This window comes from Oryza brachyantha, chromosome 7 (genome assembly GCF_000231095.2).
Source record: "Oryza brachyantha chromosome 7, ObraRS2, whole genome shotgun sequence".
Taxonomy (NCBI): domain Eukaryota; kingdom Viridiplantae; phylum Streptophyta; class Magnoliopsida; order Poales; family Poaceae; genus Oryza; species Oryza brachyantha.
In genome coordinates, this window is record NC_023169.2 from 2,641,331 (window position 1) to 2,666,585 (window position 25,255).

The 25,255-nt window shown below is 39.7% G+C and overlaps 3 protein-coding genes across 3 annotated transcripts; 2 read left to right on the top strand and 1 right to left on the bottom strand.

Annotated features, from left to right (window-relative positions):
- Positions 1 to 2,521: 2,521 nt before the first annotated feature.
- LOC102705646 (heterogeneous nuclear ribonucleoprotein Q-like) lies at positions 2,522 to 7,630 on the bottom strand. The gene is made up of 12 exons (XM_040526183.1): positions 7,376 to 7,630; positions 6,632 to 7,318; positions 5,948 to 6,037; positions 5,607 to 5,840; positions 4,937 to 5,158; positions 4,754 to 4,859; positions 3,725 to 3,789; positions 3,573 to 3,652; positions 3,401 to 3,480; positions 3,254 to 3,294; positions 3,034 to 3,094; positions 2,522 to 2,944 (listed from the first exon to the last, which is right to left on the bottom strand). Exons 1-12 carry the CDS (start codon positions 7,598 to 7,600, stop codon positions 2,940 to 2,942), a joined length of 1,896 nt encoding a protein of 631 aa, XP_040382117.1. The 5' UTR covers positions 7,601 to 7,630; the 3' UTR covers positions 2,522 to 2,939.
- Positions 7,631 to 11,651: 4,021 nt separating this feature from the next.
- Positions 11,652 to 14,047, top strand: LOC102699419 (60S ribosomal protein L4-1-like). The gene is made up of 2 exons (XM_015839604.2): positions 11,652 to 12,816; positions 13,713 to 14,047. The coding sequence occupies exons 1-2, from the start codon at positions 11,713 to 11,715 to the stop codon at positions 13,824 to 13,826; spliced, it is 1,218 nt and encodes a 405-aa protein (XP_015695090.2). The 5' UTR covers positions 11,652 to 11,712; the 3' UTR covers positions 13,827 to 14,047.
- A 933-nt stretch (positions 14,048 to 14,980) lies between these two features.
- Positions 14,981 to 19,529, top strand: LOC102705929 (pyruvate kinase isozyme A, chloroplastic). The gene is made up of 6 exons (XM_015839810.2): positions 14,981 to 15,628; positions 16,973 to 17,063; positions 17,146 to 17,339; positions 17,624 to 17,745; positions 18,280 to 18,758; positions 18,916 to 19,529. The coding sequence occupies exons 1-6, from the start codon at positions 15,068 to 15,070 to the stop codon at positions 19,215 to 19,217; spliced, it is 1,749 nt and encodes a 582-aa protein (XP_015695296.2). The 5' UTR covers positions 14,981 to 15,067; the 3' UTR covers positions 19,218 to 19,529.
- Positions 19,530 to 25,255: the final 5,726 nt, after the last annotated feature.

Sequence of the window (25,255 nt, forward strand, 5' to 3'; positions counted from 1 at the left end):
TATTTTGTTACTGATTAGTATTATTCATCAAGGAAAATCAAAACCGAAAGAACAAATGGCGTCTAGCAATTTTGCATGTGTCTAGAATAATTGTCGTTTTGCAGGCCAAAGCGGCTTCAGGATATCTTCGCTGAGTTGGGGATGATGTGTTCATATTGCTTTGCTCATGCTTATAAGCTAAAATTTAAATTTTCAGTCTTATATTTAGAGTTGATTTTGATTTTTTTTTATCATAGTTATTTTTCGCTCTTGTCTCTTACATCGCTATGAACATGCATATAAAAATTTTATTTATAAATTTTTATTTATTTATAAATATGTCGTTTAACCTTTTCTTTTAAAAGACGAAAAGATGACCCTTTATACCCTACAGTTGTACATACGTAGACATCAAGAGCTGCTTTGAAACACAAATTAAAAAAAGATGAATAAGAAATATAAGATTTAGGAGGAAACTTGTATAAAACAGATTATGGTAAAACACACACATAAAAAAGATGGTCGTTTGAATAGACCATGGAGAAAATAAACTAACCAGACGAGAGAGAGAACTTAAAAGAACCATGAGATTGGACCTGGTGTTAAAACTACTTTACAACATTTATTTGTTATTTACAACCTTTCTTCTATACAGGAAAGTCTATCACATATGGGCATGCGTAAGACTAATTTATTTGATGGGTGCTCAATTTTAGGCCAAGACTACTTTATTGTATTCTTTAATTTTAGGACTTACATAATTTGCTTACGTGACATCTAGCCAAATGTGAGGGCTCCATTCTGAAGAGATTAATGTGTTGCCCTATTAGAAAGGGTTTTGTAATGCATGAGTATAATCCACGTGTTTCGTGACATCCTGACCATTCGTATACGCAATTGGTGCACGTCTCATTTCAAATGTAGAAAATTTACAACGTGTGGGATACTTATACTAGGGATATATGTAGGCTACATGTGTACATACGGTTATAGGGATACCGAATAGGAAGATAATCATATCTGTATGTGATTGGCCAGGAGTCTAGTAACTGCCGGATTGCATACCGCACGTATCGAACTCGACCATATCTGCAAGATAGATTTTAGTCTTTATCAGATTATGACTTTACCATATCTGTAAGCCATATCCCCACTATATAAGAGGCTACGGAACACCCTTTGAGAAACACACAATCATACACTTCCAAATATAATATCATTAGGACTAGGGTATTATCTTGCTAGACAAGAGCCTGAACCTGGATAAACATCTTCATCCTAAGCATCGAGTTCCTTTCCTTTTAGCTACCATATAGTTTATTGCCGACACCGATCGTCGGCACAACAGTTTTTATTTTCAGAATTTTACAAAATTTTGGAGTCACAATGGTCATTTATCTTAATGTAACCAGAGTAGTCATCACATTATTATTTTTTTCTTACCATTGTGTTTATAAGAGGGACAATATACTTTCTCTGGTTTAGTACTTGTTGTTTTAACAAGGCAAAAGTCAAACTTTTAAAACTTTGATTACGGACAACTTTTAAAATATTTACTTTAAAAACATTAAGACTATATATATATATATATATATATATATATATATATATATATATATATTGAATGCACTTCAATACAATTATATAATCATATGTTTATTGGTATTTTTATATATATTATAATAGAAAATAGTGGTCAAAGTTGTTTTCTGGGGACTCTATAAAAGCGATAACTATCATATAACCGGAGGGAGTATGATTTATTGATCATGGTAGTATAGCTCTGGGAAGCACCAGAAAATGATCATGTACATTCTTCCCACATTATAGTGCTTCTATTATGCACGATGGCGTGTATCCCATAATTTTGTGTAACCTGTATTTACATATTTATGCACTGACACTTTAATTATGCGCTTTATAGTTTCTGTGGAGTGATTTTATACAGTGGACCCCATTTTTATGGTAGTAAAAAATAGTGTACATAATTAATAGTGCTATGTCGATGTTAACTATTTTACTCCAGATGAATTAGTGACCCCTATAGCTCTAAAACAAATTAAAGTAGGTAAAAATAATATCAGATGTCGCTTAGACTTATGGGATGATGTGATTGTTTGACTTTTTCACGAAGCTAAATGACTATATTTGCAAAAACTTTGTGTAGGTCTCTACAACATGCTGTGATTGTATCTAGGCCAGGGGATAATCCACCTGTGCCTACTTTAGAGATCTTTTTGATCTTTTTTTTATAAAAACACAGTACAACGCACGCACACTCTCCTCTAAGAAGAACGCATGCACGCAAACCCCCTTACACCTCGTTGTCGACGGACACGTCATTTTCCGCTGAAAGCACAAAGCTAAACCGTTAGAATCCTAGAAAATTCACTCCAATGAGAAGTCGAACCCAGGACCTTATATGCTACTAAGACCTTATATAACCACTAGGCTACAAGCCTTTTCGTGCGCCCCCTTTAGAAATCTAAAGGTACTGCTATGATTGTTCAACAAATAATCACAATTCAAAAGACTTCCAAGAATTCAACAGGGTAGGCAGATATACGAGGACAACTTTTTTGGTGTTGGATTCAGAACCATTTTCAAGTTTCCTTTGTACAATGGCCATCAAGACGAACACAACACATTTTGCTGCATAAGAACTAGCCACTAACAACTAAGGCCTGTTTTGGGACAAGGGAATTTCATGGGTCCCTGCATGGAAATATACAGGTCAAGCAAAGCTCCCAACTCAAATTCCCATGTTCCAAACTATAAGACTATATATCCACCCCAAAAGAGCATCACAGCCATCACTAAACTGTATGGTACACCAATAGCGATGTCAAACTTTTTAAGTATTTTTGTATTCTGCCATGGTTCAGCTACGGACTTCTCACGCAGTGAATCCACAAAAGACCAGCATCTGAGGTTCGAAAATAGTCGCCATTATCATGTAGTCAATCTGTTGCAGTTCATGGATCAACACGAAGATAAGATGTCAAGATTCAAGTGTGCTCAATACCAATTTGATATATTTTAAGTTACACTTACATTTTTTGCCATGCCTACTTTGATCGGACCCCGCTAGTCGCCGAGAACCTGCTTGTCTCACCTGAATAGAGGGAGATACAGGTGGTCAAGTTATATGGCAACAAAATAAAATAAACATCAGAAATCAGGGAATATTTAACAAGCTGAAGGTGTATCATAGGCTCCACCCAGGTTTAAGGATGGGAGGAAGATCTATGAGAATTTACAGTGACAAACATACCTGACTACCGCTCGGTATTCCGGTTAGTCCATAATAAGAAGCTGACAAGTGACAACATGTGATAATATATATATATTAGCATAGCTAAAATCATATGGGGGAAACCTTTTATTGTTTAGAAATAATTGCACCAGGCATGCTGAATACCTAGGTGTGGAGGATATCTATTGCTGTGATAGTAATATGGTGGAGAAGATTCAGTGGTAGCAGGGGGCAGAGCAACATAGCTGACATATGAGGATGCAAAGTGAGAATGAATCCGCTACTCTATTCTGAGAAATAATATGATATATGGGGACAATTTTGAATTTCAGATCACCTTAATTCTGCTGTAGTATAGGTACTACCCTCATGACGAGGACGAGAATAACCTCTCAATGGATAAAAAGAAGCATCACCCTGGATTATAATCAAAACTATGTGATTAGAAGATCAGTCTGCAGTTTTTGAAGCTTATATAGTTTAACCTACCAGTTTTGAAAAGGGCCGCTTCCCTCCAGAATAAATGTGGGGATAATCTTGAATAGGGGACCTTACTGTTTAGGGGATGAAAAAATCAGCTGTTAATTCTAAGTTGGATTTCAAAGAGAAAAAAATAGTGCAAAACTTCAAAAATGCTGAATTGGCCTACATGTTAGTTGTAGGAGGGAAGCAAACACAGCATAATAGGAATGCACATAGCCAAAGTGGCAGCATGAAGCAGTGCAGATTTTGCAACCTAGTAATAACTAAGAACACCATCCAACTATGGCTGGATTTTACCAAACAGCTAGTAGGGCCTTCACATTCTACCTAATTTACAAAGATGAGTAGATCTTAGAGAGTATGTCATAAGTACTGATTACACAGATCAAAATTGTCAGATATCATATCATAAACCAGCTAGTTAGTTGTCTACATGGATTGATGTATCTTAAAAATAAATCTGAGAACTGCTATACCACTTGTTCGTTTTGAGAACAAGCACAATATGCAAACAGTTCACCCAATGCAATTAATCGGTTTAATGAATAATCATTTTCAACCTAAGGAATGGGTCAAGAGCACACCAATGGAGACAATTGCTTGGTTCTTGGCCAAGGGTCTGTAGGCCTATTAAATATGTGTGTCTGTCTCTGTGTGTGTGTGTGGGGGGGGGGGGGGGAGCGTCTCTTGAGTTATAAATCTTCAGATTTTAATGAAGCAGGGTAATGTATAATTAATCTTCACAGAGGACAAAGATGGGCAGCCACAGATAAGTCAAACAATTGGAAATAGACAAGAAGGGGATGATCGTTTGGATTTTTGAACAACATATTTGCAAACGAAAAATAATTTATGAATAGAACTTCTATATACATGTTTTTAGCGATCTAAAAGCTAAGGCTGAAAGATAAACTACGATGAAATAACCTCAAATCAACTCTAAATTCAAGGTTGAAAATTCAATTTTTGGCTTATAAGTATAGCCAGAAGTGAAAAGATGAGGCTGGAAGATAGATGGAATTAGGAGTGACTCACTTTTAGAAGTCTTCATTTTTCCTTTCCCACTAATACTATATTTATGGCTTTCATTAATCTGCTTGCTCTTTTGAACAGGTTTAGCCAGTGAAACTTTAATATTCACCTGGGATGCACCAGAAGATGTAAAAATCTGATCAAATGCAGACTAAAACTCTAATTTAAGCAAAGTCGAGGAAAGACCTTTGAGCCATTCTTAGTGAACTCTTCCTTGTCAAATGATTCAAGACATGATATTGCAGCCCCGTGTGTAATGTAATTAATAAAGGCAAAGTCCTTCCTTTTAGCTGATGCCATATCACGTGACAGGACCACACTTTCGATCTTCCCATGTTTCTTGAAAATTTCTTTCAGCTCAGCATGATCCCAGGAAGTTGGTATCCCATCCACAAAAATCGATTTAACCTATACGGAAGAAACAGTGTATCAGATTACTTAGACTCCTAAGTCGACTGGCGATTGGTCGCTAGCCATTGGAAGAAAAATCAAATACTTTGGTCAGATGAACCAAGTTATGTTTCTGTCGATGTGTTTGGATATGATCAAAGGGCTTGAAAGGGTGATATGAATAAAGCCTGGTAAATCAACAAGTGCAAACAAATGGTATTTAACTTATTTATGTAATAAGGAGGATGCAATTCGAACCAAGGGAAAACATATGAATGTCCAAAAACCACTGTTCACAGAGGACGTGGACCTACTAATATCAACTGGTTTACCATTCATATGCGGTTCCTAGTCTCACTAGAATCACAAAGCCAACATATGTATATGATCTGTAGAAAAGCTAAAGTGCGGAACACACATAGGCAGTGTGTTGGGGAGGGGGAGAGAGAGAGAGAGAGAGAGAGACCTCCATATCTTTCTCATCTGGATCATTCGATGGTTCATCCCATGCAACTCTTATATTTAGGCCTTCGCCAAAAGCATTTTTCTGTGAAAGCTTTTTGTATGCAATCCATGCATCTCTACTAGTCTCCAGTTCAAGAAATGCAAAACCACGATTACAGACTGGATTCTTTGAATCAGGCATAAGTCTTACAGAATCAATGTTCTCAATTCCAATTTTCTTTAGCAGCTTGATGACCTGCTTTGACGAGAAGTGAATAAGAGTATAAAAATGAAATTCAGGGGAAATTCAGGCTTATACCCAATCAAGCCGATCAAAACATAAAAAGGGAAAATTTTACTCACGTCTTCTTTTTTCCATTTCTTGTCGATGTTTCCAAGAAAGATTCTATCATTCCCAACTGGAGCTGCAGCTCGACAGAGCTTCCCACAAATCTGTAGCAGAGTTTCCATACACAAAATCAATATGGAGAAAGAAGTTTGATAAGTAATAGTATGACAATATGTGGGATAGAATACCTGGTCTGTATTCATCCAAAACAAGTTAACAGTTTTTCACAAGAAACAGTTTTTATTACAGGAAATTGGAGCTGCATAACAATGAAGCAACCAGAGATACACAAGAGTTTGTGGATTTGTGCTATGATAATTGATAAGTCAACTAGAACGAATGATAACCAAGTTAAGAATTAAGATCAATGTGGTATATTCCATTAGGGGATGCTGGATGATCAGCTAGGACAACCTAACTCAATAAAGCCAATCTTGCTGTCATAAAGATAATAATAGAAAAGTCATTGGTCCATTTGACAGTGGACAAATTTAAAGCTCTTGCAGTACATGGTCATTCCATCTGATAATTAATAAGAAGAGTACTTTGGCGATCAGTTCTCATATTATGAAACAAAATACGGAGCACTGTCCAGCATTCCAATTGATGATTCTACCAATGCAAAGATCATACAGCAGATCAGGCTTCCGCGCAGGATTAACTGCGATGATAAACCAAACCAAGTGTGCTGGCACTACCTTCACGTTCTCAAATTCAGCAATGGCCTTCTTCGCCTGCGCCGCCTCGCGGTAGCGCACAAAGCAGTACCCCTTGTTCTTCCTCGCGAGAGGGTTCATTATCATCCGCACCTCGGCGATTTCCCCTGCCTTGCCGAACACCGCCCTCACGTCCTCCTCCCTGGCGTCCCGGTGAAGCCCGCCGACGAACACCTCCATCGTCATCCTCTTCTGCCGCTCCGACATCCCCACCTCCTCCGTCTCCGTCTCCGTCTCCATGGCATCGCCCACCATCTCCTCCCCCACACGACCATCGCCACGGTCAGCTGCCGGCTCTGAGGCTCCTTCCCCCGCTACCACCACCTCGTCGTCGTCCTCTTCGCACGCCGATTCTTCCACAACCGCAACGGCATTGCAATCGATGGCCGGTTTTTCACCGAGGGGTTCCTCCAAATTTCGCTCATTTCCCACCGCACCGCCCTGATCACCCGCTGGATCGTCGGTTGGGGTTTCTCCCGCTGTCTCCGGTGACGATACCCCGGCAGCCGCAGCCGCAGCCGCCGCGGCCTTCCGCGCGGCGAACGTGCCCTTCGGGACAATCTTCTTGACGACAACCCTTCTCACGACCTTCCGTGCCGTTGATGGCCTCGCCGCCGCAGCCGCGTCGTGATCGACAGGGGGCGGCGGCGGTGCCGTCGAGGGCTCCGCCTCCGCGCCGCCCGCATCAGGAGGCGTCGTCGGCAGGGTGGACGGGCATCCCGCCACGTCGGCATCCCGAGGCGGCGGCGGGGGGCTCGAGGCGGCGGGGATCGCTAGGTTCTCGACGGCGGGGGGCGGCGGCGGTGGTGGTGGCGGGGTGGCGGCCCTGCGAGGGGTGGGCGTGAAGAGGCGGCGCTTCTTGGGGGGCATCAGCGCTGACGGCAACGGCAGCGGCCGCGAAGGCGGCGAGGCGGTGGCGCCCGGAGCGCCGCCGCGGCAATGCGGCTCCATCGCGTTCGCGTCGCGCCGCGCGGGGGGCAGTTTTCGCGTGCTTTGGGTGGTGGGGGCTCGGAACGACGCGTCGCTGCTCTGCTGTCCCCGCCTGTCGGTGTCTTCTTCTACGTGCTGACACATGTCCTTGGCTTCTTTTTAATCTTTTTTACACGTATCAAGTATGAAATATGATGTATTTATTCCTCCTTCGTTGTATATTTAAAAATACTAGTTTAATATTTTTTATGATCCGTTTCAAAAGAAAACTATAAAAACAACGCATCGTGTCAAATGTGACTGAGGAGCTTCGCCTCTGTACTTGCACTTTTTTATGTGTTCTAAGAATAAATATTTTAAATTTAAACTTTTATATAACGGTTGAGTTGAGAGAGTTACCTAATAAATATCTTTGTATGTGCTCTAAGAACTAATATATAAATGTTTTAAACCATAAATTAATTTTAACCGTTTAATCGGTGGTTTCAGTTGTACTTATAAAAAAGCAAAACGATGACGTTGCGAGTTTTTTTTATGGGTTGGTTGAGGTGTTATTCCCTGACATCATATTATCATAAATACAGTGAGTAAATGCACTACACCTATCACACGTTATTTTGCGGTAGAGCTTTAGGTCTTGTTTCATTATAATTATATAAGGGATATGCTTTCTTTAAGGAGTCTCTCTCCTATGAAATTTGGTGAACTCTCTATGCGAAGCAGATTATGGACATCTTTACAAAGATTAACAGAATCTTCAAATTATACATTGACCGCTAAATACACACACAATGTTTAGTGAATCTTATGACAATCCAATCCAAGGATGAAACATCGTTTGTATGTGGGAATTTCTATGCTCTTGTCAAATTTGGGTTTTATACCGTTGTATGGTTCAGGTATATACCAGTTAGCGCTATAGAAGTTTCTTTCAGCTTAGTATTATTATAATCCAAATTATTAGGAGTAAGCTGAAAGAAACAGACATTTTATTGAAGCAGCTTATTATAATCTGGAGTCTAGCTTATTATAATCTGATAAGCTCATTTAGGTGAACTTTTTCTAATTTATTGGGTAAAAAATTACCCACCATGCCACCTCACTTACTCTTTAGACTTGCAAACCCAATAATCTAGGCTATAATAATCTAGAAAAGAAACAACTCATAGCTTATTCTACTACAGATTATAATAATCTAGCTTATAATAATCTGACTCAATAATCTAGATTATAATAATCTTAAGCTGAAAAAAACAGAGCCTTAGCCTTTAGCCCACAAATAGTTTATGAATAAGATTAGTTCCTTGTTATTATTACAGCAACACAACTAAGGCACTATGATGTTTCGGACAATAAGATCAGTTCCTAAGAGCAAGTTCAATAGTATAGCCAACTACTAGCTCTAAATCAGCTATAGTCAATCTAATAGCCAACCCATACAATAGTTACCTACAAAGCCTTAATATATGGCCCCACATGTCATACACACTGCGACTTAGAGCTCATGCTATAGCTGGCTACAAATTAGCAGTCCACTCCTCTTCTCTCTCCTCTCTTACCTCTTTAAAATATGTTTATAGATGGCTTATAGCCTGCTATTGTACCTGCTCTACCTGCTCTAAATGTCCCTATGATGTTTCGGACATTAAAGTTCACTTGATAATATCACCACTAAACTGTTATAGACGTCAAGCATTCTTGATAGGAGGGAGATATTTTTAAGGCCAATCTTAATGGAAGTTTCATGAACAATAAAATAGGGTGTCATGTAGACATTTTTTGATGATGTGGCAAAGTTTTAATGAAGAGAGAGATGAAATGAGTTTTGTGGAGATGAAACCTTCTATGCACTGTTACCTAGACAACTTGTGTCTTATATGTAACCTAGAAAACAACAATAGATAAAACTATGTATTGAGAGATGGATGTTTTATCTTAGTTTTAAACTTTTTAGATGACATATTACTCTAGTAATTGTGTCCACGAAACTTACATTAAGGATGACCTAAGCTCTAACATCGCTCTCATCTTTTTACAAGTAAAAAAATTATATTTCTAACTTTTAGTGTAGTTTGCTTTTTAGTTTTTGTTTTGTTATATTTAAAAAAACTTATATAAAAATTTTATTCATAAATTATTTTAGATTGAAAAATGAAACAATATCCCCAACATGTCCTCGACAACCGTTTGTTTTGTTTGATTTGCCTTGATTAGTCAAGGGGTCATGTAAGAACATTCTTAGCATATATTTGAGTAAATAGCAGTTTGGGCCATATATTTTTACCGATCTTGCAGCTTGGACTAGGTCTTAGCCTAGGTTTTCACTTTGGACCGTATGGTCTTGTATTTTAGTTTCACCATGCACAACCCTCTCACTCAAGTGAATCAGCCCATCACAAAACTATCTTCTTCCTCTCGTTTGCTGCTATTAGTTGGTGATGCTTTCTTTCACTCTTTTCCCACTGAGCTTGTATTGACCACCTGTGTTCTACGGGCCTAGCCTAGGTTCAGATCAGATCACAACAAGAGATGGTGATGAGCAGAAACACTTGAAGTACTAGAGCTTGAGTGCACAGCCAACAATATCGCTGGAGCTGCCGATGATTGAGCACAAGCAATGGAGGAACAGCACCAAATGCGTTGGTGCCCATGCTCAAGCATCATTTCATTGGTGGTGGCCTCAAATGAACGAAGAGAGAGATAGAGCAAAACACCGGTCCAATATGAAACACGTATATAATTACATGGTCCAAAGTAAAAATATAGATTTACTCATAGTCCAAGCTGCAAATGTGGTAATAAGAGATGGCCCAATCTGCAATTCACTCCATATATTTTATCCCATCATTGATCTTGAGAAATTAGAGTACGTAGGAAAAAAATTTGCTCCAGCAGACACTTTGTCCCAAGAAACTCCAAATGTAGAGTTTATATATCTTTACACTCTATTTTGTCATCTAATCTCAATAGAGGAGAGCAGGAACAACGTAATAGGAGGTGTTTATAAAATATTATATATATATATATAAATATTATATAATATGGATATTCTGTTGAAATGATAACTGATGTAAAGAGAAAATCTATTTTAGATGTCTATAGAAATGCTTATAGTTTCTTATTTACATTGAGGAACAACAAAGTTTGTTATTTCTAAACTTAATCTTTGCTAAACAATATAGAAATACTTATAATTTTAGATAGATGAAATACATACACTAATATACATCATTCTAAAACTGTTATATTTGTAAAAAAAAAAACTTAACCAAGTCTTTCCCCATACTGTTGTCTCGCAAGTATAGTCCACGTGGCAGAAAACACATCATGTATGCAACAAAACTACATATAAAAAGTACTTTTGGATGGCTAATTAGAACCCTACCATTATAAATTTGACTGTTTAAAAAAACCATTACTATTCAACTAATTAAAAGTATGTTATTATAATTTTATAAATATTACTATGCCACTACATACCCCCCTTCAGTGCATTTAGAAAAAGTTTTAGACCAAACCGCCCTACACTTGAGTTGTCTTTCAGAGGAAGTGGTGAACAATACAACGAGCAATATGATCCAAATTTTTTTAAAAGTGCATTGAATGAGTACACAGTGACATATATCGAATAATTATAAAATTATTATAATATTCTTCCAATTAGTCGAATTGTAATAGTATTTTTAAAACAAATCCAATTAACCTTATTTGAACTGGTTTTTATACTTCACAAGATGGGTATACCTGCTTTCATAATTTTCGGAAGGTCAACCTTGTTATTCTAGAGGTGAACATATCTTTTCCCTAACAAAAATATGAAAAATTCACCAAGACTTATGCTGGATTTCAAATTATGAGCAAAATTTCAAACCCAAAGGAAAAAAAAAAAAATGAAGATACCAAAACATGAGACGGCCTATGTCACCAAACTACAAGGCCCAGCCCACTCGATCCCCACCGAATCCCCACCGCTGAATCCAAAGTAACGGTCCAGATCTGGCCGCGCCATGCCCCATCATCCAAACCCTAGAAGCCTCCACCTATATAAGCTCTCTTCCTCACGCCCCGCCTCCATTCGCACACCCGCGCCACCCCCAAAACCCTAGCCGCCGCCGCCGCCCGCCGCCGCCGCCATGGCCGCCCAGACCCGCCCGCTCGTCTCCGTGAAGGCCCTGGAGGGCGACATGGCCACCGACAACAGCGGCAACCTGGCGCTCGCCGAGGTGTTCCGCGCGCCGCTCCGCCCCGACGTGGTCCGCTTCGTCCACAGGCTGCTGTCGTGCAACAAGCGCCAGCCGTACGCCGTCTCCCGCCGCGCCGGCCACCAGACCTCGGCGGAGTCGTGGGGCACGGGGCGCGCGGTGTCGCGTATCCCGCGTGTCCCGGGGGGCGGCACGCACCGCGCCGGGCAGGGAGCCTTCGGCAACATGTGCCGCGGCGGGCGGATGTTCGCGCCCACCAAGACCTGGCGCAAGTGGCACCGCCGCGTCAACGTCCACCTCCGCCGCGTCGCCGTCGCCTCCGCCCTCGCCGCCACCTCCGTCCCGTCCCTCGTCCTCGCCCGCGGCCACCGCATCGAGGCCGTCCCCGAGCTCCCCCTCGTCATTTCCGACTCCGCCGAGTCCATCGAGAAGACCTCCCAGGCCATCAAGATCCTCAAGCAGGTCGGCGCCTACGCCGACGCCGAGAAGGCCAAGGACTCCGTCGGCATCCGCCCCGGCAAGGGTAAGATGCGCAACCGCCGGTACATCAACCGCAAGGGCCCCCTCGTCGTCTACGGCACCGAGGGCTCCAAGATCGTGAAGGCCTTCCGCAACCTCCCCGGCGTGGACGTCGCCAACGTCGAGCGCCTCAACCTGCTCGACCTCGCCCCCGGTGGCCACCTCGGGCGCTTCGTGATCTGGACCGAGAGCGCCTTCAAGAAGCTCGAGGAGGTGTACGGCACCTTCGATGCGCCCTCGCTGAAGAAGAAGGGCTTCATTCTGCCGAGGCCCAAGATGGCCAATGCTGATCTTGGCAGGATCATCAACTCTGACGAGGTGCAGTCTGTGGTGAAGCCCCTCAACAAGGAGGTCAAGCGCAGGGAGAAGAGGAAGAACCCGCTCAAGAATGTCGCCGCTGTGCTCAAGCTCAACCCCTACTTCGGCACTGCCCGCAAGATGGCCACCCTTGCTGAGGCCGCCCGCATCAAGGCCAGGAAGGAGAAGCTTGACTCCAAGAGGACCAAGCTTAGCCCGGTATAACCATCTCTCCTCCTTTTTTTTGCTATGCAGCTAATTTAACGATGATGATTAGTATAACAATGATTAGTACTTTGAGAACATCCGATTAGTTGTAGAAAGATCTATGGTTAGAGTTCCATATTAGTGAATAATTATGTGGATGATAGGATGGTACTTTTTTTTAGCATCTGTTTGTTTGGATGGCATTCTAATTTGCTTTTTAGCTTGCATTTGTTTTGTTGATGATGCAAAGTTGCTTCGTGAACTGTTAGTAACCATTAGTTAGTATTGCTCAGAACAAAGTGAAATGCTATCCTTGCTGTTACTAGGTAATTCAATGCACATGCTTATGTTTGTTTTTTGATTTGTTAAAATTACATAGAACTACTGGTAAGAAAGCATCTAGTGTGCATGTTTACTGCAGTAGTATTTGGTTCCGTGATCTCTGGAGCAGCTATGTATTGTAGCACTTCAATATGGCAGCTCAATGGCCCTTTTAGTTTCTTGAATTAAATTGTTGTGCCAGAAACCTTTAGAAATGTGAATTGATATATGCTAACATTTCTGTTGTGCTAGTTCTTTTCTGCAAGTATGTTGCTTGCTTGTTTCATCTAAGATCAACATTCTAGTTCTGTTCATTTGAGCGTAACTTTATTATACTATAGCGTAACATTATTCTTGGGGTTATAATGTTTGATTGGATCATTTATTTGGCTGTGTTTTTTGTATTTGTGATTTGTTGTAATTGCTATGAGTTTACATGGAGCGAGTATTCAGCTAATTGGTTTCTCTGGTGCTTGTCTGGTTTACATGTTAATTGTAAGCCTTGTTTAGCCCCTTAGCCATTTGTACTTTTAGTTTGATGTCTGCACTTGTTATTCCTACTAAAATTTCATTCTGATTCAATGTAGGAGGAGGCCGCAAAGGTTAAGGCTGCTGGAAAGGCATGGTACAAGACCATGATCTCAGACAGCGACTATGCTGAGTTTGACAACTTCTCGAAGTGGCTCGGTGTGTCGCAGTGAGCGTTGTCTTTTTTAAGTTTTGAGTAGCAGCGTTACCGATCTTATCTCAAGGATTTACCAATCTGTTTTTACCTGAACATCTATCTCCATAAGAAGTTTTCTGTGGGATTTTGAGACTAAGTCAGCTCCGTTTTGTTAATGTGTTGTCGTGAGAACATAGCGTATGATGTGGTTCGGACCAGCTATCTAAATTATGTTTGCACTTCCCAAGTTCTCTGTGATGTTCTGTATTTTGTATGTGGTGATCTTGTCGTGGATCATATTGTTCATATCATCGTATGCTCACTAATGTATACCCAGTCACCTGGTGCGGGCGTATAACCTTGTTAAATTTGCAGTTTGGTTTGCACGGTTTGATTTTAGTATTAGTCTTATATCTGGTTGCAGACTTGCAGTTTGCATGCCGTTCAAACCAAATCAAGTCTGCATTTGGTCTGTTTGCTGCCCTGATTGATTTAAATATAATGCGTCAGTGATTGATTTAATCCTTGAATCTCTGCATGTGAAGCGTTAGTCGTTAGTCCAGTATCCAGCTGTTGATTTGATGGTGATTAACGTGGTTAAACCAAACTCCATGTTAGTGTCAATGATGGGACGTAAGTCTGGGCTCGTGCTGTTGTCTAAATTGCACGAGTTTGAATCACTTGGAATCTGGGATGAAAACTTATCTCAAATTGTGGAGTTTGGCAAATGGCCTCGGTTACTAGTCTCCTTTGTTCGTTGAACTGCGAGCCCACTTAGCGTTACAACCATTTTCACAAATAACAGCGAAATTTGTTGAAATTTTGCATGCGACTGCTTGTGCTAGCTTTAATTTTGAACATTTAAAATTGTTTTTGATGTTTTTTACTGTATTTTATTTACTTTTAGATGGACAAAAAAAACATATATATAAATTTTATTTATAAATTATTTTTTATTTATAAATGTACCGTTCGTCTTCTAATCACCCATCTTGATCCAAACCCGAATGGTTCGATGTAACTTCGAGCAAATTCGTCGACATTTACAATCCGTACCCTTGGTTCACGGATCAAGCTCTGCCAGCTCACTCGGTCAGTCGCGCGCGTGACGTGGCCCAGCGAGGCGTCCTCCTGCCACGTCACCCTCCACGCCATCAAAAGCAGCCTCCACCTCCCGGACAGCACCTCCCCCCTCCCATCCCACCTCGCAATCTCCGCCCAAATCCGACGCCTCCACGCAAAAACCCCGTAAAAATCTCCGCCGCCGCCGCCGCCGCGATGGCCGCCACCGCTGCCACCGCCCACACCTTCCTCCACCTCGCCGCCCCGAGGAATCCCTCCGCCGCGCCCACAAGCCTCCTCCGCCTCCCGGGACGCCGCGTGAACCACGCCCGCCTCACGGCCAGCTGCAGCGGCTCCGGGAACAACAACGCCGCCGGCGCCGGCACCGACGACCTCGCCGCCTTCCCCAACCCCAACGGGATCCTCGTCGCGCCCCCCGCGGCGGCGTCGCCCTCGCACTCGCCCATCGACGTCGACGTGGCCACGGAGGCGGAGCTGCGGGAGAACGGGTTCCGGAGCACGCGGCGCACCAAGCTCGTCTGCACCGTGGGCCCCGCCACCTGCGGCCCCGAGGAGCTGGAGGCGCTGGCCGTCGGCGGGATGAACGTGGCGCGCGTCAACATGTGCCACGGGGACCGGGAGTGGCACCGCGGGGTCATCCGCGCCGTGCGGAGCCTCAACGAGGAGAAGGGCTTCGCCGTCGCCGTCATGATGGACACCGAGGGGAGTGAGATCCACATGGGGGACCTCGGCGGCGCTCCGGCCGCCAAGGCGGAGGTGAGAGCCGCCGCTCCGATTTGCCTTTGGCATCGCCCTCTCCTAGTTTGCTTTCATGCGTTCGATGAAATGCGCGCGCCGACTGCGGGGTGCTACTAAGTAGGTGCGTGATTCTACTAAGGGAATGCAGCTTCCTCCGGCTTTGGAACTGTGCAAAAGATTTCTAACACAGTGACTCGGCAGATCTAGATTTGAGCTCATCTCCATATTTGCACGGGAAAGGGGATGCTACTAGAGCATTGTTATGGAATATTCTGCCATGCGATGCTACCAGAGCTCAAAATTTCATGGAGTGGGGATACCAGTTTTGATTTTGCGTTAGGATATGTGAAGATTCTGAGCTTTAGAGAGTAGGAGTAAGAGATGCTTACTTAGATGCTAAAGAGAGAGAACAACGCCACATCATACACTCACTTGACGAAGTGCTCTGACCCCATAATCCCATATGGGGGATTACCATTTTATGAACCCGTTGACAAGCTAAATTGACTATCTATTTCAGTGTGTTGCCCGTTCCAAAGTTTTGGCCTCCTTGTTAAGAAGATTTCTCTGCAACTTCTCTTGCTGGTAGAGATGCAGTTAATTTGGCCCAAGTGCCTGCAGTTATGCGTGTTATACATGGCTAACAGATTCTTAGTCCTGTAATTTTAGTGTAACTGGGTGATTGTTTGGCCTATTTAGGGAAAAAGCCAAACATCATATTTGCAAATGAACAATATTTTATGAATAAAATTTTTATATATGTGTTCTTAGCGATCTAAAATCCAAGGTTGGAAAATAAACTATGATGAAAAAAGAATCCAAAATTCACTTAAAATTTAAGGTTGAAAATTCAAATTTTGGCTTATAAGCATAAGCAAAAGCGAAAAGATGGGGCCGTAAAGTCTTTCGTCTCAGCTGAAAAAGAATATGTCTGAATTTTGTTTATTCAATTTCTGCTCCAAAAGCATGTATGCAGCTGTAATTTTGAGTTTTATTGACCTACTGGGTTGGATGCCATAACCTTTATTCTTAGCCCATTCAATTGAATTTAACAATACCTGGTGTCCACAAAATTCTGTAGTCATGTTTTTTCTGATAAACCATGACATAAGATTATTGCTGTGCAATGACTGCCCACCACTCTCATAAATAATATTCTTTCCTCATTCTGTCCATTTGAATCGTATTAGAAGTAGTTTGACTGCTAGAGTAGTCCTCATCTGTCCTCATAAGCTTATACAGTGTAATTGCTTACCTTTTCTAGCATGCTTTTCACTGGTTCAGCTTGTGTTACCTTGGACTCAATGTGCCCTGTGGTAATTATTTTTCTGAAAAAAAAAACTCTTTTGCTGGACTTCACAGGATGGAGAAATATGGACATTCAGCGTAAGATCTTTTGAGGCACCTCCCCCAGAACGAACTATCCATGTGAACTATGAAGGCTTTGCTGAAGGTTATTTCCAAGATCAGATTGTCTGGTTGTCTTATTTATATTTCTATTCCCCGCTGTAATGTTTTTCCTGAATACTACATAGATGTAAGAGTTGGTGATGAGCTTCTTGTTGATGGTGGAATGGCTCGGTTTGAGGTGATTGAGAAATTAGGGCCAGATGTCAAGTGCCGTTGCACAGATCCTGGTTTGTTATTACCACGTGCCAATCTCACATTTTGGCGGGATGGCAGTATTGTCCGTGAGAGGAACGCTATGCTTCCAACTATTTCATCAAAGGTAAATTTATTAGCATGGCAAATATGCTGCTTGTAATTGGTAAATCTAAAATGGATATGGAATAGTTATATCATTTTCTTGGACAGACAGTCCATGTTTTACTGTTAATACTGATGAGCCCAAATGAAGATTTCTGGTTTACTCCAGACATCGCACTGCAATGCTAAAGACTCTGCATTTCTTTGAAAAAAACCATCCATTTCTTACAGAACTTCACAGATTTCTTCCAAGTTTTTTTTATTGTTGAGAAAGGGTGATTATTATTTTTTTTGTGACTTCTGCAGGATTGGCTTGACATAGACTTTGGAATTTCTGAAGGTGTAGATTTTATTGCAGTTTCGTTTGTCAAGTCTGCAGAAGTAATTAACCATCTGAAAAGCTATATAGCTGCAAGGAGCCGGGGCAGGTAAGATGAGTATAATTTTCTTCTCAGTTGACCACATGATTCCATGTTGCAAAGTTTTGTTTAACATGATTGAGCTCAAGGCACTGTTTATGTGGCTAGTATTTCTGCAACCATCCAAATTCGTGTGTATCTGCTGTTTCTGGTTCTTGTCCAATACTGGTGGGTTACCAGTTGGGTAAGCTTTCAGTCAGCTACGAGCCTACTACCCAGAAAATCAACTTAGCTATGAACATACTAGTTTTTAATTGTTAGATAAAAACAGGTCAAACCAGAGATAAGCTAGGTTACTTAATTGTACCTGTTCCAATAAACACTGAATCAACATATGCTTTATACTCTATATGGCTTAAGAAATAGATCTTACACCATTTGTTGGTATGTAGTTTGTGAGGTTGATCTTGTTTGAGTCGTTCTAATATGTCTGAAAAACCATCCAAGACGACATACATTTTATTGAAAGAACCCCACACTATTCCTGAAATAACAGTTTCCTTTGTGCTGACCGTTATCTTATTGTGTATCATCACTCATCAGTGATATAGCGGTCATTGCAAAGATTGAGAGCATTGACTCTTTGAAGAACTTGGAGGAAATAATCCGTGCTTCAGACGGTGCCATGGTAGCCAGAGGAGATATGGGGGCACAAATTCCCTTGGAGCAGGTCCCCTCAGTACAACAAAAGATAGTTAAACTGTGCAGGCAGCTCAACAAGCCAGTCATTGTTGCGTCCCAGCTTCTTGAATCGATGATTGAGTATCCTACACCCACCAGGGCCGAAGTAGCTGATGTTTCTGAAGCAGTTCGTCAACGTGCAGATGCACTTATGCTCTCTGGTGAATCAGCTATGGGGAGATATCCAGAGAAAGCTCTTAGTGTCCTCAGGAGTGTTAGCATAAGGATTGAGAAGTGGTGGAGAGAGGAGAAGCGTCACGAGGAGCTGGAACTTAAAGATGTTTCATCTTCATTCTCTGACAAAATATCAGAAGAAATCTGCATTTCGGCTGCCAAAATGGGTAACCACTGCCAACTCTACTGTTTTTGTAGTGACTGCTACTGTTGTTTTTTGCGGTATCATCTTCTTATTATTGTGCATTGCCATGGTTACGAACCGAGACTATTTTGCCATCTACATATTTGGTCTTGGCCTAATCACAACTATTTGAGTTGCAGCCAACAAATTGGAGGTAGATGCCGTTTTTGTCTACACAAAGACTGGCCACATGGCGTCCCTGCTCTCACGGTGCCGTCCTGACTGCCCGATTTTCGCCTTCACGAGCTCGACATCTGTGCGGAGACGGCTGAACCTTCAATGGGGCCTCATCCCTTTCCGCCTCAGCTTCTCAGATGACATGGAGAGCAACCTGAACCGCACCTTCTCGCTGCTCAAGGCCAGGGGCATGATCCAGTCTGGCGACCTGGTCATCGCGCTCTCCGACATGCTGCAGTCCATCCAGGTCATGAACGTACCTTGAGAATCATCATTCCTCCCTCGTGCTTGTTTATTCTGCCCCAAAATGAAACGCCTTTATTTTGATATCTCAAGGGGGCAGTTTTCTGGATGGAATTTATTCGTTTGTTCTCCATTGTGTTAGACAACAGAACAAGAGAATGTTACAACAATAATGCTGCAACTTCCAGCAGCGTTGTAAACCCTATGCTATTTAGCCTGATGTAGACCATGTACTGTTTTGTCGCTTACCATTCTAGGCTGTGTGTGTACTAACCTCTATTTAAGCTATGTATGAAAATTTTCTTTATCAGAAAATACTCCTTACTAGGGCCTACAGATTATTTAAGCTACGATCAAATCAGGACGAAAATCGGATTCGTCGACAAGTTTAGAGATCTTAGATGAACTTATTCCGTGGGGCAACACCGCACTTTGTTTCCTGGACTTCATACTAAGGCTGAGTTTGGCACGAGGGGTACGAGGGTATGCAATAATAAATTAGTATATAAATTAGTATATGATTAATTAATTAATTATTGATTATAAAAATTGTAAAATAGATTAATATGATTTTTAAAGTAACTTTTTTTAATAGAAAATTTAAAATACACAAACAAGGGAATTAGAAGGGAGAGTCGAACGTGGCCTAAGGCTGGTGAAGATTCACTAGAATGGGCCACAAGGCACAGTATTACAGCCCAAAGGAATGTAGCCTATGGGGTGAAGTTCCATGTACTTGCTATTTTTTTCTCTTTGAATCTGGAATACTTTGCCTAATTTCCTCAGCAGAATTTCGTGATCTTCGCTCGGTCAAAAATTTGCATCGTTTAGATAATATTTGGTCACAATTTCAAAATTTCAATCATCAATAACTTGTTAAATGCTTATTTTTACAAAATAAATGGCACACATAGATTTGCTTTGAAAACTATATCATATTATCATAAACTTATTGTAGTTATAAATTTATTTTGACATAAAGTTGGTTGTTGGGATTTAGAAATTTAACCAAATCTTATCCAAGCTACTATATTTTTGACCGAAGAGAATATGTATTACTAAAGATTATATTGAATCTCTTCGATGCTTTGATTCTATGTTTTGATATATGAGCCTCATCGTATGTTATTTTTTCTTGCAGTACTCAAAACTATTTAGTACTTTTTTTTTTGGTACGTATCATATACGGGTTCCTGGGGAAAGTGATGCAAGAAACATGAATAATGCTACGCGTACTTAAAAAATCTTTATTAAACTTTTACTAACAAGGATCTTAACCATTATATTTAATTAGTGGGTAATTACAAAAAATTAAGATAAAATCGTACTGTGACAGATCAGTTTTTGTAAGATGTTTGTAAACAAGTTTTGTGTACGTCTATCATATTCCAAGAAAATATTCTTCGTACCACTTTATACGGAAAATGATTATATGCATTTGAAATATTCTGACGGTACTGAAATACAAGTGATGAGTAGATGGATTTTGCCCAGGGCTGCGACTAACTTGTGAGTAATTTTTTTTTAGATAAATTGACGAGTAGCTTGACAAGAATCAATTTACTAGTACGTGAAAAATGTGCGAGTCAATTACTCACGTAAGAGGTACTGCAGACGTGTTATAAGCTCCATCTCTTCACTTATATTTAATTTAAAAATATAAATTTATAGTTTATTTTGGTATGTTTTCATTATAATTTATTTTTTAACCTTTAATTTTAGATTACTAAGAACATGTATATAAAAGTTTTATTTATAATTTTTTTAATCATTAATAAACCGTTTTATTTATGCTTATTCTTAAGCGAGAAGATGATGCCTCAATCTCTCCTGAAGAAAGGTCAGCTGGCTCATCTCAACCGCTCCCAAAAATATGACTGCACACTCTTTCACTTTTGATCGATAGATATGATTAAGATAGATTTATCGTACTTAATTATATTTTTTATGACTGGTACGACGTGGATCGAGCTAGTATTAAAAAGTATTTGATCACTGTTATTCACGGAAGTAACATTCACCTTTGTGTATGCTTATAAGCCAAAATTTCAATTTTAAAGTGTAATATTTACGTTGATTCATAGTTTTATTTGCTTTTAAATCACTAAGTACATACACATAAAACAATTATGCACAAATTTTGTTTTGGTCATGAGTAAGCCGCACGGTTTGAAGAGCGACAAAAGGAGTAACTGATGCAGGAAGTATCGTCAAATGATACTTCCTTTATCACATCATGAAAGTTCTTTTTAGATCAAGTGCAGACGTGATATAATGATGGTCAAAATTATGGGGACAATTCAAGTTAAAAGAAATTTGAATTTCAATAATGCTGACGAGACTAAAACAAAATAGTTATTCCAACATTTAAAATAGGAAATAATGATAATGTTTTAGCAGTTCCGGGACTTCCCATCTCTTGACCACCAACACCTATTCCCTCCATCCAAAAAACAAATGGATTTTCATAGTTTAGAAAAGGTCTAATTCATACCTTGAAGCATTAGATTGGTCTATTTAACCCTTAAGTATAAAACCGGGTATTCTACCTCGAGTAGAGTAAGAAAACTTGTTCAAATAACCCTAGCTACATAATGATGTTGTAGGTGGTTTTGCTATGTATATATAATGACATGGGTCAGATGGCAGTGGTATTGTTTGCATACCACAAAGATTATTCTATAAAACCCAAGTTGATCTAATTGTTTCTGTTTACTCATTGGCTGGCAAGACTAAAATTCCATTTAGTACTGATGTATATCATTCTCAAGCTATTTCGCTTATTAAAAAAATTATTGAATGTATCACATGTCATTGAATGTAGTCCGTGTGGCAAAAAACGCTATGGGACATAGTATATACAACGAAACCACATATAAAGATATTTAGGGGCTATTCGAACCTGTTCTTATACTTCAGGAGGTAAAATATTAGTCTTACTTAAGTTCGACTGGCCTCAATATTTTGAGTGAAGTACATTCTTTTTTTAATTTTGTTCCAATATAAATTGATTTTTATTCACTTACTTACCTTCGGTCTAGAAATCATGGGGCATATGATTATCCCTTCAATAACCCTTACCCACTCCCACTTATACTACTTTTCTATTAATGAGGGACTTTTCTTGTCAATATTAAAGTTTTTTTGAGAACCCCTTACCCACTCCACTTATACTACTTTTCTATTAATGAGAGACTTTTCTTGTCAATATTAAAGTTTTCTTGAGATGCTAGAAGTTTATTTATTTTGGGATAGACGGAATATGTTCCAATCTCAAATATTTGTGAGGAGATCTCTCTAGCATTTGTTATATAGAGTATATTTTATTTTCTAATCACCTAGAAAACACATGTACACATTCTACTGCACCCACATTTGTTATATGCACACATTCGAGAATGTTTCTAGGTTTTTACCATATCGCATGGTTATGTTACTGTGATAGCCTCATACGATGACCTCTCAGTTTTAGAAATCTCTTGGTGTTACGGGGTTACACTTGTGATTTTTGTGCTAATCCTCACGATACCACTGGGTAACGGTAACCTCTACCAAAAACAGTATGCAGTGGAAACCCTCTATCACACATTTATACAAACCATATATATTCTCTCGTCATGACTTGGCTTAAAAAATAAAATCAAAATAGAAACCGCGTAGAAACTTTTTTTTTTAGCCATTGGGAAGTCAAAATGCAAACCATATAACCAGCGGTAAAAAAATTGGGGAAATAGAACGTGTTCCTTCAATTCTGAATGGCAAGTGTCATCGATCATAGAAGCTTCTATGCCGGCAAATTAAATGGTTCTTTTAGCACTCGTGTTAATGATGAATCACGTAGTTTAAAAGTTACATGTACGCATTGGATAGAACGGCGTGGTTGTCTATGAAAATGAAAGGATGTGAGCTTGAGACGTGTCTCGCGTGTTATTCGATCACAAAAGAATAGTCCCTCCAAATCTATAATATTTATTGTTTTAGATAATACTAAGATCAATTTTTTAAAACTTTAACCATGAATCGGTTTTAAAATATTAGCTTTAAGAGTTTGTTTTGTTTGAAGGAATTTTATCTCGTAGCAATAGGAAAATTAAAGTAATAGAAATGTATGCACATGTTAATTTGTTGGGTTTATTTTCAAAAGGTTCAAGTGGATGGAAAATTTTCTATGTTTTCTCTTCAGAACTTATAGGAAAGGAAAATTTTATTTGATTTTCCTATATTTCATTCCTATGAACTAAATGGTGCTCATATAAATTAATCTTTAGGACTCACAATTCTCTGTTTTTTTCTCCAAACCAGACCAGCCGTAAATGTATGGAGAGTATATGTATTGAATATAATCTTGAAATGCACTTCAATAAAATTATATATATATTTATATTATATATATTGTAATAAAATAATGGTCAAAATTATTTTTAGGGACCCTGTCCTTATCCAAAGAGACAAGGATTATGGAATTGGAGCACCATTTTAGCCTTTGTAAAATAAATAAGAAAACTTTGAACACGGCACTTCTTTACCTGCATACAAAAAAGATTCATATAATGGAAAATGTATTATACTTAAGTAATCATTTTTGGTGTAGGTAAAATAACTGCATATTTTTTGATAGGTCCAAAATCTATAATATAAAAATTAAGTTAATTCATTTGTGTGTGTTGTGGTTGTTGTTCCTGTTGTTGTTGGGGTGTGTGTGTGTGTGTGTGTGGGGGGGGGGGGGGGTTAAAATGATATTTTTTCATTAGATAAGGGTGCAAATTTTGTGTTTTCATTATGTGCAAATTTATGTATTTTCTTTTATGCACAAACTAGACTTAACTTTTCATATTTGTGGAGTGATTGATGGCATATAATCTGCATTATCATTTATTTTGCCTTTTATATTTATTTAGATGGCAATGGCATGCAATAGGAATGATAAATAATAACATGGGGATCGACCTTAAGGTGTAAAAAATACTTTCTGATAGTGATAATAGACCTGTAAATTAAATAATGTTGGAGTTTTGGTCCAAATGCATATGGATGCATATACTTTTATATAGAAAAAAAACAGATGACACAACCAATTTAGCATTTAGCCACAAAACCAACACTGATCAAGTCACAAACAAGCAACCGACCTAGGAAACTAAGCCAACACATCTAATGGCGCCATGAAGATAAGATCAGAAATTAAATTAACCACAGACATCAAACCCACACACACTGACACAGACACATTTGCAAGAAGACACATGAATTGCACCATACACTTTAACTTGACATAAAGCTATCCATTCTCTCTCTCCCTCTGTAACTAAACCAAAAACCTCTCATTATCCCCTATAAGATGTCATCATCACCTCTATCCATGTCAAGAGATTAGTGTGGGGGCAGATGGCTTTGTGGCAAAACAGAGGCTCTCCAAAAAAAAAAAGAGGATTGCTTTCATGATGGAGAAGGTTAAAACAAAATAAAATTTACCATTTTGTGAAATAAAAGTGGTGTGAAGCTGGTGGGGGCCACTGTGCTCCCCTTCATCTAGAATGTTGAATTCCCAGTATATTCCTACTTAAGATGAAAAATAGATAGGTCACAATCGCTTAATTAAATGTGCTTCCCTTCATCTAGAATTGTGTTGTGTGGTTGCAAAACCTATGTTCCATCAGGATCAACCTAAAAAACAAATGGAGTCATTGTTATCCCCTTTCTTTGTATTTAAGGTTTATTGATTATCCAATTAAAACTTTGTGACTAGTAATATCCACCACTGTAACTATACTTGCTACATCAAAATTGTGGCACCATAAGTTTTGCACTCTATTATTGAGCCATTGAAATGTGCAACAATGCAAATTCAGTTTATGTATTCATGGGCACACTACTCTAAACTATAATTAATGATTATGAAGGTCATGGTGTTCATATCTGAGGTCATTACTATTTTTACAAAATTGTAAGTGCAACAACAATTAAATGGAAATAAAGGACAAAAGAAAGGTGACAAAGCCTAGAAGAAAGTAGAAGCATTCTTTGGAGCTAAGGCTAGCAGTATCATCTGCCTGCTGGTGG